Source organism: Ochotona curzoniae, unplaced genomic scaffold (assembly GCF_017591425.1).
Source record: "Ochotona curzoniae isolate NIBS_2020 unplaced genomic scaffold, NIBS_Ocur_1.0 scaffold_2476, whole genome shotgun sequence".
Classification (NCBI taxonomy): Eukaryota; Metazoa; Chordata; class Mammalia; order Lagomorpha; family Ochotonidae; genus Ochotona; species Ochotona curzoniae.
The window spans coordinates 4,063,772-4,077,202 of NW_024467095.1; the positions used below are offsets into that span (position 1 = coordinate 4,063,772).

Sequence of the window (13,431 nt, forward strand, 5' to 3'; positions counted from 1 at the left end):
CTGGCAGATAAATAGCTTTCCAGTAAGGTACCCAGAGCTTATCATAATCAAGATAGTTTTTTCTTAAACTTGAAAATCAAAGCTTACCTGACATTACAGCAGTTTCAGTCACCTGCTGAGATGCTTCAGCTAACTCACTTCTGCTTCAGCTTCTTGCTCCTGCATCCTGAGCAACAACACGTTAGCGCTGAATTGCTTGGGCCCCTGTATCCCACACGGGAGCCCTAGGTTCCCCAATTCAACCTATCCCATTCCTGGCTTTGGTGGGCATTTAGAGAATGATCCAGTGGATAAAAGGTTTCTACAAGCTGCTGTGTCTGTCGAGTAGATAAAAATATATGTATTAAATCTAAGTAATAATCCCATGAGTCACCTGTGATAGGCAGTACAGCTTTCCTGGACTCTTTCAGAGTAGATTATTAAATAATGTATGAGAATACTTTCAAACAGTTCCTGGAGATGGAATTAAACAAATTGGTTTATTTTAAAGTGGTTTTGTAATCCAGACATAACTTTTTCATAGTATATATTTCATAGATATTATAAAAAAATTTTACATGGTGCCAAAATCAACTCATGTTTTTAGATTCCATTTTTCTGTGATATTTTTAAGTACTCTTGCATAGTCTGGAAAAACTGTTTAACTTTTCACGTGGAATTCTTGAGTGTAGCTTTTAAAATATATTTACTGAAATAATATTGCAGTAGTACAAGTGCTGCTATAAAGACCTTCTTTGTGAGTTGTTGAGACAAGAGCTTATCTTCCATTGACGTAAGTTTATGACGTTGGTTCATGTTGTAAGTACATTCAAAGGATGCTGACTCCTCAGTTTGCATAGGAGTTACCTAAACATACAATCATGGGGTTAATTTTGATTTTTAATGTGGTGACACAAGAACATCTTATATGTCTTCTTGCTGTCTGAGTATCTGTACTTCTCCAACCTCTCTAATAGGGATATGTTCATTTCTGATATGGATACATTCCCTAGTGGTTGTGTTTGTCTTACACATGAGGATGCTATGTGAAAATAACAAGTGATAGTTACTTTCATATGCTTTCTAAACACTAAGATAAATTATCCTTGCTGAACTGCTAATTCTGTTGTTCAGGAAAACTTTCTCATTTTGTCATAATAAAGTAAAGATTAGCATATCTATGTGTTTATTAGGTTGTTTTGTTTGTTTGCTATACCTGAAAGACCAAATCTGAGGAATTACCAGAATTTACATGATTTCGATTTGTTCTTGATACTTGACAAGAAAGAATCTAATATGTGTCCTCTGCATCACCCAGAGGATGAAGAAAGCATCGTTTCCCTTCTCACCACTGTGTTCCAATATCCTGTTTTCTAAGGAAATTTGCTCTACTAAGCCCTCTAGCTTTCCCTTTCTGATCCCCCCCATTTCCCCGGATGCAGCCTTGTTTTCTGAATTTGTTTTAAGGGTGTTCACAGTATGGAAAAGTAGGATTATAAGGTATTTTTGGTGCAAAGGATAAAAACAAAACACAAACAAACCAAAGAGAAAGCCTTGGAAATTGTTCACGGTACTCATTGTGCAAGTTGGGTTTTTTTGTTTGTTTTGTTTTTGTTTGTTTTTGATGACCGCTCTTAGATTTGGTTTGGTTAAACTCTCCTTAGGAGTCTCGTAATTTTTGTTTGAGAGGCAGAGAAAGACACGTGTAGATAATGTGAGAGCGTTATCATTTGCTGACTCATTCCTTAGATGCTCACAACAGCCATGGTTGGGCTGAAGCTGGGGTTCAGGGACTCAATCCAGACATTCCATTTACTTGAAATATCCCCATTCTCCCAGGTGTGTGTTAGCAGGAAGCTGCAGCCAAGAGCCAAAACTTGGAATCAAACCCAGTTACTATGAGATGCAGGACACAGGTGCCCTCATTTAAACTGAATGCCTGTGCCCAGTGAGTTCCTCATTTATATGAAATTGTTCAGCAGCTACATTAACTTTGTAGGCCAAAACTAATATAGTTAGCTAAATATAAATGGATCACACGTAACTGGATCATAGAGTATAAAATATATTCCCTATGTGCCTGATCTTAGAACTTCTGATTTTGACATTTAAATGATTTCTAAGCAAAAATACATTAAGATATTTTCTGTAGGATGATTAAATTCCTTCACTCTTGATAAACAATATACACTTACATTGATAGAAGACACTGTAGACCTTAACTCAAATGGACAGATTTTATACTTGAGGTTTTAAGAATTTTCAGCATTATAAATATATGCATAGGAACCAAAAGAACATTAAAGACACTGCTAGTAAAATAAAAATTATAGGTATTTTCTTCCATTTATAATCAAAATTTAATACCATTTTATTGGAATAGCCAACATGGCACGAGGTAACTGTTGTTACAGCTATTGAATTCACATCAGTGGCGGAAAATGGAATGGAAATTCAGTTGCATTTCATATGCAGTGGTACTTTTTCTAAAACTTTATGTGAAAATGAATAGTAGAAAAAACTTTAATTCATGCCTATATTTTTATATAACATGAATTTTCCATCAACTTTTTGACCACTCTTACTTGTCTAATTAAACTTACGATAGACAGCAATTTTTATTTTTGCTGTACTCACAAGAGACAGCAAGTTACGGAAAATGTCTCCTCTCCTCCTTAAATTATTTCAAACAGAATATTTCTGTAAAATCTCCACAGCCAGACGTAGAAGAAGCAGGATTACAGAACGATAAAGGGCTGTGGGTGATTCATCGGGGATGTGCTTTGTTATAGACAAGCATTGGTTAGCTGTGTTCACTGCAAAACATATTTCCCACGTAGATGTAGCATGTTTTATGTTCTCCATTGTGTAGATGGCTTGTTCAGCTCTTATATATCGATATTATACTTCATAATTAAGAAAGAAGATTAATTGTTCCTTCAGGTAATTTCTGCTTTAGTTAATGATAGAATTTGGAGTTAGAAGGGATAGTGTAGCTCATTAAGTCAAGTTTGTTAAATTTTTCATGTAAGCTGCAGAAACTGACATCAACAATGAAAAAATTTATAATTCCCAGCAGTATCTACCATATGTCACCCCTTTAAGGATAAGGCCTAGTATGTATTTATCCATCTTAGCATTAGTGTCTGCCTAGCTGTTTATTACTAACAATATATACTACCTACTGTTGGGAGGATGAACGAACTGATGAATAAATCTGCTAAAGTTTGCTTAATCTAGTTTTAGGTTTGTAATGCAGAGTTACAGTAGAAAGTAGAATGAATCACTTTTGCTTGAATGCCTCAGGTCCTTAATCAAGTAGTAAACTGGAACAGCAATTATAGCACGATACATAATTTATATAACAGTAGGAGTGTGATTCTAGTATGTTTCATTTGGCTCCTACTTAGAATATAGAGAAGCAGCAAGAAACGAGAAGCCTGTGTCTAAGCTGTTCTTTCAGTTGGTGGGAGAATGAAGTCTCTCTGCACCAGGTTTCCCCTGTTATGGTAGGAGACCAATCACTTGAACCACTACTGCTACCTTGCAGAATCAGTGTTAACTGGAGGCAGGAGGCGGAGGCGGGAGCTGGAGCCGGAGCAAGGCAGCAAAGCTGGGACTTTAATGTGGAGCACACATGTCTAAGCTCAAGGCTTAACCATTTGGTGCTTTGTCTTCTCCTGGGAATTGGGTTTACAAAGACACAGATGTAGCTGCGATGAGGTATATTGTCCTATCCAAGAAGTATGAAACCAAGAACATACCAGAAAGAAACTGATACACAGAGATGAATAAAAGCCAATATCCTTAATTGTGCCCCAAAAACTAATATCTGATAAACTTGGTTGTATTATTCAAAATCTTCAAGGAAGGATTTTAAGTAGTACAATCCTTGATTATTTGAGTGTCTGGAATTTGAAATCTGTTAGAAATACAGCATTATGTTGTTTATTTCAGAAACTACAAGTAATCAGCCTCATTGTTAATAATTTTTTAAGATTTATTTATTTTTATTGGAAAGTCAGATTTACAGATCTAAGGTCTTCTGTCCACTGGTTCACTCCCCACATGAAATGAACCAGCCAGAGATGAACTGGTCCAAAGCTAGGAGCCAAGAACTTCTTCCAGGTCTCCCACATGTGTTTAGGGGACCAAGAACTTGGGCCATCTTCTGTTGCTTTCCCACGCCAGTAACAAGGAGCTGGATCAAAAGTGAAGACAACATATCTTCAAAAGTTTTCATATGAGCACAACGGTGCAGGAATTTGAGAGAAATAAACATGTACATGTACACACAGAAAATATGTAGACAGTGTTTGTGTTAGAAATGTGTGTAGGGTCCAGCACAGTGACATGTGACTCAGTATCACATACGGGCGTCAGTGTGTGCTTTGGTCTCTGCATTTTGATCCAGCTCCTTGCTACAAAGGAAGCGGAAGATGGTTCAAGTGTTTGGGTGTCTGCCAGCCCTGTGGGAGACCCAGATCCTGGCTTTAGCCCAGTCATTGCCGTCACTTGGAGAATGAACCAGCAGAGAGAATATTGCTTTCTTTCTTTCTGTTATAAATCTGTCTTTCAAATACGTAATAAAAAAATAAATGTGTGTGTGTCTATATGGAATCTATATTTAAAAGAACTGTAAAAGCGGAAGTTGTCTTTTTTGTTTGTTTACCTTGTTTTACTTAAGGATCTGTAGGCCCATCCATTTTGCTGCACATGTCAGACTATCATTTATTTTTTTTTTCTGAATAATATTCACTTGTGTGTGTCTACCACAGGTTTCTTACCCATTAATTGCATCAGTGAATGCCAAGGCTGAGTCCTTATTTTTGGCTATTATAAGCTATGCTCCAATGAACTTAGAAAGGCAGCAGCTGATTTTACTTTCTTTGGGTCATACCCAGAAATGGGATTGCTGGGTCACGTGGCGGGTCTATTTTAAGTTTGCTGAGGATGTTCCATGCTGTTCTCCGTAAAGGCTGAGCTAATGTGCGTTCCCACCATGATGTGCCAAAGATTCTCTTTTCTCCCTGTGCTCAACTGCCTTTGTTGTTGTTTTTTTTTTTTAATCTTACTGATTATAGCCATTCTAACTGGAGTGCTTTGGTGTCTCAGTGGTTTTGATTTGCATTTCTTTTATGGCTAATGATGAGCATTTTGTGAAATGTTTATGCAAATCCTATGCCTCTGTCTTAACTGGATTGTTTGATCTGGCATGGCTGGGTTTTTAAGCGTTTTGTATATTCTGAGTATTAATCCTCTGTGGAATTAATAATGTCAAATGTTTGTTTCCTAATCTATCATTTGTATCTGCTCTGTTTTCTCTGCCGTGCCGAAGTTTGATTTTGTGTAGTCTCCTTTGAAATTTTGCCTTGGTTGCTTGTGTTTTGCAGTGCTATCCAAAGAAGATGACCATAGCAATGTGGTGAGTGTTCCCCCTGTGTTTTCTGATCCTGGTTTTATGGATTACATTTTAGATTTTTGTATTGAATTGCCTTTTACATCAGGGGAGTTCTAGCTTTAGTCCTCTGCATATGATACTCAGTTTTTCCAGGCTCTCACGATAATTTACATAGTTTATTTCTGTATCATCAGCTTGATATCATGCAAATGACCAAATTTTTACTATGTATTTTTCAACAAACTAATGGTTGGGAAATTTATGTAAATAAGGCAATAGTTTTTTCTAACTTACTCTTTCATCCTCCTAAAAACCTTTCTTTTAAAGAAGAAAGTACTACGTGAAAGGAAGGAAGGAGATGCAGAGTCCTTTCTCCGAGTACATATTTGGTAAAGGGGTTGGAAATTTGATCAGCACTATATTGTAAATTCCTTGATTCTTCCCAGGTTTTATATGGACAGAACAGGATTTAGCCCACGGACAGTGAAGTTGACGGAAGACTTAATGCTAATCTTTCTACATACAAAGAAGCATTGTGTTAATATGGGTGAGCAGGTGTTCTTTGTTTTGGCTAAGTAGGGCAGGAAGCGCTGATATTAAATCAAAGAAGAAATAATTCAGAGTAAGCATAGAAAGCATATTACAACACTGGGAAATGTTACTAAGAAAAGATGTAGATTTCTCTCAGGAAAATCATCCCATTCGTCTTCTTTAAATAAGGAAATTCAGAGTGTTGTTTCATAATGTGAGCCAGTCCCAAGGTCCTTAACTCTGAAAAATGCACTTGAAAGTTTCACAGGAAACAATGATTATGACCCCTTGTTAAACAATAAATTCCCTGTCACTTGAATGAGAAAGATAGAAAATATCATCTAAATCTGAAATGTCAAGGCTCCTCAGAAACACTGGTTCTTAGCTGGAGAGAGATTCTCAGGCATTTGCTTTAAATAGTCTTTGTCTCAAGGACATCTTTTTGTGAACAAAGGGGGTTTTAAACAACTATTATAATATGGTTTCAGCTGATAGCACTTTTAATTCCATTCTTACCCTTTTTTTCAGATTTCTTATTTTTAAAAATGTTTGTATTTATGTAAAGTGAACCCATTTCATCCATTTTATGTAAACAGATTTAAGAGAATCCCGATACTTTCTATCCTAGCCTTCATCTTGCCCACACTCCCACTTGGCCCCCTTCTTTGTTTTTTGGTTTTTTTGGGTTTTTTTTTTTAAGGTTTACAATGACATACTTTTATTTTATAATCACAAGCTTGACCCTTCACAAAATAAATAATTCAGTAAGTAGTAAATAGAGAAAGCACTGTTCTCTCAGAGTATTAAAAAGAACTGTAAGCACTAATTGTATCTCAAAATGTAAAATTAGCTTATATTCATTACATGATATTTTTTCTTTTAGGACTAGCTTGGTTTCCAGTTAGGTTCATTTTGTTGCAAAACACAGGATTTCATTCTTTTATGGCTGAGGAGTATTCTATAAGTATGCTGCATTTTCTATATCCATTCATCCCTTAATTGACGTCAGGGTTGAGTCCATCTCTTAGCTATTGTGATTTGAGCTGCGATAAATGTTTATCGTTTATATGATGGTTTCATTTTGTTTTGATAAATTCCCAGGAATTGGAGGAAGTTGTGGTTAGATCTATTTTTAGCTCTCTGAGGAATCTCTGTATTGTCTTTCATAATGGTTTCCCAAGGTTATAGTCTCACTCGCAGTGAACTCTTTTCTTCCCACATCCTTGGCTGTATCTATTGTTTTTTGTTGTTTGTTTGTTGTGTGGGTTGTGGATATTATAGCTGTGAAGTTTCATTGTGTGTGTGTGTGTTTAGTTTCAGTTATTCAAAACATTTTTTTTGTTTGTCTGTTGGCCGTTTTGGTTTCATCTTGTAATAATTGCCTGTTCATGATCTTGGCGCATTTCTTAACTGGGTTGTTTGTTTTTGTTGTTGTTGAGTTTCTTAAGCTATTTTATAGATTCTGGATAATGTTGTGGCTTTTAAGATCAAGTCATTCCTTGATGAGTTTAAGAACATTGACCACATGTTAAGTTCCATTACTTCCTTGTAAAATACACCCACCAGGAGAGGGAGGGAATACTTTTTTTACTGTTGTGAAAATTGAATTATATCATTGTCTGCCTTATAAAACATTGTTTGCACATATTACCTATAACATGCAAACTGTGGAACAAGAAGGTTGCTTACAGTACATCCCTGGTCTTCATTTCTGGTCTTACTATGAAAACACATTTGCAATTTCCTTTTCAGCCTTTTTACCTTTTTACCTTTACCTACTTTCCACCTGAAACAATCACGTCCAGCATGCCTGATCTTATTCGCTGAAGACTTAAAACTCCCTCCATCACTCAAACAAAATTTGTCTCTCAAACCGCTGCTGTCTGATCTCATAAACTTTGTCTTCCTGAGCCTCCGGTGACCTCTCTGTTTTTCTGCCAATCAGTGATCCCTCAGGTCATCCTGTGATCTCTTGGTCATCTTTCGGCATAGATAACCACATCCTACCCCTGAAACTTTATGCATCAAATGCTTATGCTTTTCTTCTTGGACTCTTTTTTCTGTCTCTTCAAAGTTGATGTCCCAGAAGATTATCTCCTGTGCTATTGAGAATTAAAGAGATGTGACGGGGTGGAAAGTGTCATGAGCATTTGCACAGGCTGAGGCTCTTGTAGAGGTAATTTATGGAAGCTGAGAGTAGTGCAGGTAACAAAGAAAACTGAACTACCAAGCTCCAGGCAGGCTTAAAAAGGCAGGGAGGATAGTGGCAATGCCATTTTCTAAGATGCCATTGTTAAAGTATTCAGTTCCATCCACATTTTTTTTGTCCCACCAATCCCTGTTTGCCTTGTAAATCTTACTGTTCTTTGAGATTTCTATATGAAACAATGATGCTCCCATGAAAACTGTTTAGATTCCTTCAAGGATGGCTGAATATACCAATCTAGGAGCTAGAAATTGTATTAAATGTATACTTCTTGCTTACTTTGTGCAGTTATTGGGTTCATGTTTTTTTTTTTGTTCCTCTTGGCTAATATAAATTTGGGGGAAGTGGTAAAGAGAAAAATAGGAATTGTTTTTCTATCCCCCAAGAGCTACCTAAACTGTTTTCCAGCTATTTTTACAGATTTTTTTATTTGATTTTTTTTGGTGATTTTTATTGAAACAGAATTTAATAAATTAGATCATCTTGAATTCATAGCTCATGAACTGTATTCTATGATATACCAATGTACATGAATTCACTTTAATCAAAAAGTTTCATATAAATGAAACCATGGAGAGGAGGCAGGTACAATAATTGTATTTCAAGATGATAATTTTTCAAGGTCATCTACTTTTAACATATTTATCTACAAGAGTATTTTGAAAATTTTGTGTGCAATGGAATAAAATGTTTAATAAAAAAAACTTTGAAATTCATACATAATTTTTACTGCTGCACATTTTTTGTAAAATTGTTTAAAGCTCCATAATATATTTTATGTTGTTTTTAATTTTAGTTCTTCCTGTTTATTAAATTTGAAAGATTTTAAACCAAGACAAAAATAATCTTAGCAAAGCTAGCAAGTAATGCTGACATTTTATTATGTATGCATAAGATACATTGGGTGGCTATTTAAGATAAGAAAACAAAAATTTTGTGTCATGCTAATCAACAAGACATTTCAAACTGTTGGTAACAAAAATCAGATGAAGCAGAAATATTTATGAAAAGGTTAACAAGTGAATAGCAAAACACGAAATTACAAAGAAGATAAGAGGTTCAATACTTGGTAGAGAGCTGTAAATTATTGAGATGTAAATATTGGGCAGAGAGACTGTTTGGTAAATTTTGTATCTGTTTTGTATTTTAGTTATTGTGGCCATCAACCTTAAATATACCTCTCTATGAACTAAGTGTAGTTTTTGAAGAATAAATGCTTATCATTAAAAATAATTATTTCAACACTCAGTTGGTTGTGAAAGATTTGTGAAGAAAAACACTGCCAGTGCACTACATGGGCACTGCTTTGTGCCATAACAAACAAGTGACAGTATTTTAGTTGATCAGATTATGAATATGTACAGTGTACAATTATATTCTTGAGAGGGTGGCTGCCTTTCACGTGGAATTAAAAGCTCCTTCTATTTTAAGGTTCTTTCATTTCCTAGGGTATTAGTACATTCTAATTTACTAGCAGTGGAATGAAGAGGGATGGAGGAGGCATGCCTTCCTTCTTGATCTCTTTCCCTGAAATGACATGTATCAGTTGTCTGTCTTCTTTAAGGTCTTCACATGTCCCAACTTAGAAGCAAGAGGAAATCAAAAACATCTATAGACCTTGCCTTACTAGCTAGCTACTGGAAAGAGTTCTCTATTGCTTAAAGCAGTAGCCTCCTTGATGTATAGCTAACCAGTGGGGTGTTACCTTGCCTCTACATATAGATATACCTCTGTTCAGGTCCCAGTCCTTCCTTATGTCCAGTGCAATATGTGCATCTGTTCTGCTATGGCTCTTTGTCTATGAATGAACCTTCATTTTAACTGCCTTTACTCTCCTCTCCCTCCACATCCTTCCCTAACACAAATCAATTCTGTATCGGTAGAGCAGCAACATGAGAACTGAAATTAAGCTTTGCACTTGAGAAAATGGAAAATGGGAGACACACAGCAGTAATTGCCCAGTGACAATAGGACACCTATCAAGCACGTAGCTTGAGAAAAGCTTTCCCTCCAAGGGTGAAGAAAGCTGGTTTAGGCTAGCATTGTGCATCTGGAAAGAATTCACTTCGGCTTTATTTTCCATGGCTCCTTGGGCTCTGTACATTGGGAGCTTTTTCCTTGTCTCTTGTCATTCACAGATAGATTCCCCTAAGGCAGTATGGTCACTTTGAGCCTTTACAATTTGAGAACTTGAACACAATATTTCATAGATGATTTCAAGATTACACTCAGGAACCAGCATTGTGACATAATGGGCAAATCGACTGCCCGCACTATTGGCAACCCATATGGCCGTGGGTTTGTATCCTGGCTGCTCCACTTCGGTTTATGTTCCCGTAGGGCTAATACCTTCAGAAAAACAGAAGATGGCCCAAGTGTTTGGTCCACTACCACCCATGTGGGAGACCCAGTGAAACTTGTGGTTCCTGGTTTTAGCCTGGCCCAGCCTTAGCTTTTGGGCCAGCTGAGGATTGAACCAGCAGTTGGAAGATGTCTCTGTTTTTCTCACTTTTTTCTTCCCCCACATTCCACCTCTCTCTTCATCCTCCTCTTTCTGTAACTGATTTTCAAATAAATTATTCTTTTTTGAAATAAAGGGCTACATTGATTTCTCATTTGCCTGTGCATTTACTTAAGAAACATAATTTAAATATCTTCGGACTTCCATTTATTAAATGAATATTCACTTTTTAATACTTCTCCAGGAAACAAAGTAATGCAGAAAGAATTCCTGGTCTTTACAATGGAAGAACTTACTATGAGGAATTAGTTATAACCTTATGTATAATGAAACAAAGAAGCCAATTATGCAGTTGCAAATAAACCTTAGATTAACAAAATAGGAGAATTGCAACCTATTTTAGGGATAGAAGGACAATGATGGAAGTGTTTGTTAGTGGTAAGAATACTTGAACTCCTCAAGAAGCCTAAGCCATCTGTATTCTTTCATTTTTGCATGCTACCCCCCATGGTGAGCAAAATCTCACTCAAACAATTATGTAATTGAACTAAATTAAGCAATAAACCCTCCCATTAACTTCAATTAGGAAAAATCCACCAGAAATAAAAAATTTGCAGAAATGTTGGTGTTCAATATTGGAATGATCTTCAAATTATAGATCAGCTATATAATTAAATGTATTTGGACTTTATCTAGTAATCTATCATTTGCATTTATAGAATGAGAAATTGGCAAACATTTAATTGAAATATTTTCTGTATAAGATTTTAGAGTTTCGGAACAACACCAGATTTTTTAAGAACACAGAATTTAAAAAGAATAAAGTCTGTTAGATGCTAATGAAAAAAAAGTTTTGGTGGGGACAGTGTTGATACAAAGGAAAAAGCTTTCTAAAGAAGCTAGGGAAATAGTAGCTGTGGTTATAGAGAATTTGTAAGTCTGTATTTACAGTTCTTCTATTTACATATGAACTTCATATTTATTTATGTTGCTTTAAAATAAATTGAAAGTGAAATATGCCGAAGGACAGGTATAGTGCAACAAAAGAAGTAGCAGTTTGAAGTGTCCACAGCCCATGTTAGAGTACCTGGGGTTGGGTTCTGACTCCTCCGATGCAGATCTGGCAGTATATGATCCCCCATGTCCTTGGGTGAGACACACAGATAAGAGCTCTTCACTCCTGGCTTCAGTCTGGCCCAACCCCAACTCTTGCAGGCATTTGAATTATGAGCCAGTGGTTTGTGAGATCTCTTCAACTCTTTCTCCATCACTTTGTCTTTTAAATAAACCTTAGATACATGTAAAATCTAACTTGCCATTCCTCATGTGATTCTTTTGTCTTTCAGGATTTAGTGTTCCCATTTTAAAATACCTCTAGAACTGTATATATGCTGTGTCTGAAAGGTGTCAGGGCTTACCAAAAGAGAAAAACACATTGTTTAAGCTGTGTAGCAGTTCACACCTAAAGAAGGGGCCTCCCATTCCTGAGTTGGCTTTCTGAAATGAAGTGCTGTGAAACAACCACTTGGTGATTTGTCAGTGTTACTTCAGTCATTATGGCATCTTTGTGGCTCTGAAAACATATAGTCAAGAACCAAATTCTTTGGTATTACTGATCCAGAGTTGAAAATGTGCTAGGATCCATCTTTTCCATCTAATTGAGTTGATTTCCTTTAATAGTGTTTTACAATGCAAATATTAAAACATGAGGCATATTTTTAGAAGCCTCAAATAATTGGTTTTGGTTCTTAATTCTGTTATTTATTATTCAGAGAACATTTGTTTTTACACTACTTTGTCCTAGGGTTATTGGAGCATTCTTGAAATTAGAGTTGTCCATTGAGTATTTTTCAACGGTCAAATCACCTGTAGTGTGTCATGCTATTAATTCGTCATAAAGTGAAACAGGAAGAAAACTGATTAGATGGTAATTGTGCTTGTACATGGTAATGGTACATGCTTGTCAAGAAACAAAGAAGTCTGTACTGAAAATCATCTGGTCTGATAAGGAGAAGTCAAATGGTTTGTTAGATGCATTTGAGTTTTAGCACCTTTTTTTCCAAACAGGAAAATCTAAACTTCTAAACTACAGGCACTTTGTATCAGGCACTTACATAGTTTCTTTCTTGTCCTTTACAGGTTATATTATACCCGACATCTAATAGCTCCAAGTCAGCTGACCTTCACAGAATGATAGTTCCAAAAAATAGCCAAGATTCTGACTTAAAGATCAAACTGGCAGTGCGGATGGATAAACCTCCACATATGAAGCATAGCGGGTGAGTTTAAGGAGATTTCCCTTTGCATTGTTAGATTTCACTTCAGTGTGCTGCTATTGTCAAAGTAATAGGGTGACCATTACGTTCAACTTCCCATGCAGTTTTCTCAAAATCACACATGTATGCTGCATTACTTTTGGACCCATAGACCTGTGTAGCTGTCTACGTGCATGATTACATAATACTGGTACTGAATTGTACCAATATTGCACATTGGTAATATTGACAAAGAGCACTGATAAGTGGACATAATTTCTAAGATATATTCATCAGAATGTCAGTACTAGAAGACATCACTGATAATTAAGAAGTTTAGGATCTATCTCTTTGGGGTTACTGTGGGTTAGAATCATTTTCATCTCTGCCAGTCTGTTTTGTGGCTTGTGGCTTGTGGCGAAAGAGAACTGAACCCTGAAGTGCAATAAAATGAGTATAGAAGTCAATAACTGTGTGTGTGTGTGTGTGTGTGTGTGTGTGTGTAAAAGTATATTTTTTTCACACTTTAGGATTTACTTATGGCAGCCAAACCATGGCATTGGGATGTTAACCATTAGGAAGGAATTGGATAGTTTTG

The 13,431-nt window shown here is 36.2% G+C and overlaps 1 protein-coding gene across 17 annotated transcripts in view; it reads left to right on the forward strand.

The window, feature by feature from the left end:
- CADPS2 (calcium dependent secretion activator 2) overlaps nucleotides 1-13,431 on the forward strand; it is a 357,764-nt gene that overhangs the window by 178,569 nt on the left and 165,764 nt on the right. For all 17 annotated transcript variants that reach the window (XM_041002127.1, XM_041002128.1, XM_041002133.1 and 14 more), the window contains exon 8: nucleotides 12,718-12,857. In XM_041002127.1, the coding sequence (XP_040858061.1) occupies nucleotides 12,718-12,857 (140 nt within the window). The remainder of the gene's footprint in view (nucleotides 1-12,717; nucleotides 12,858-13,431) is intronic.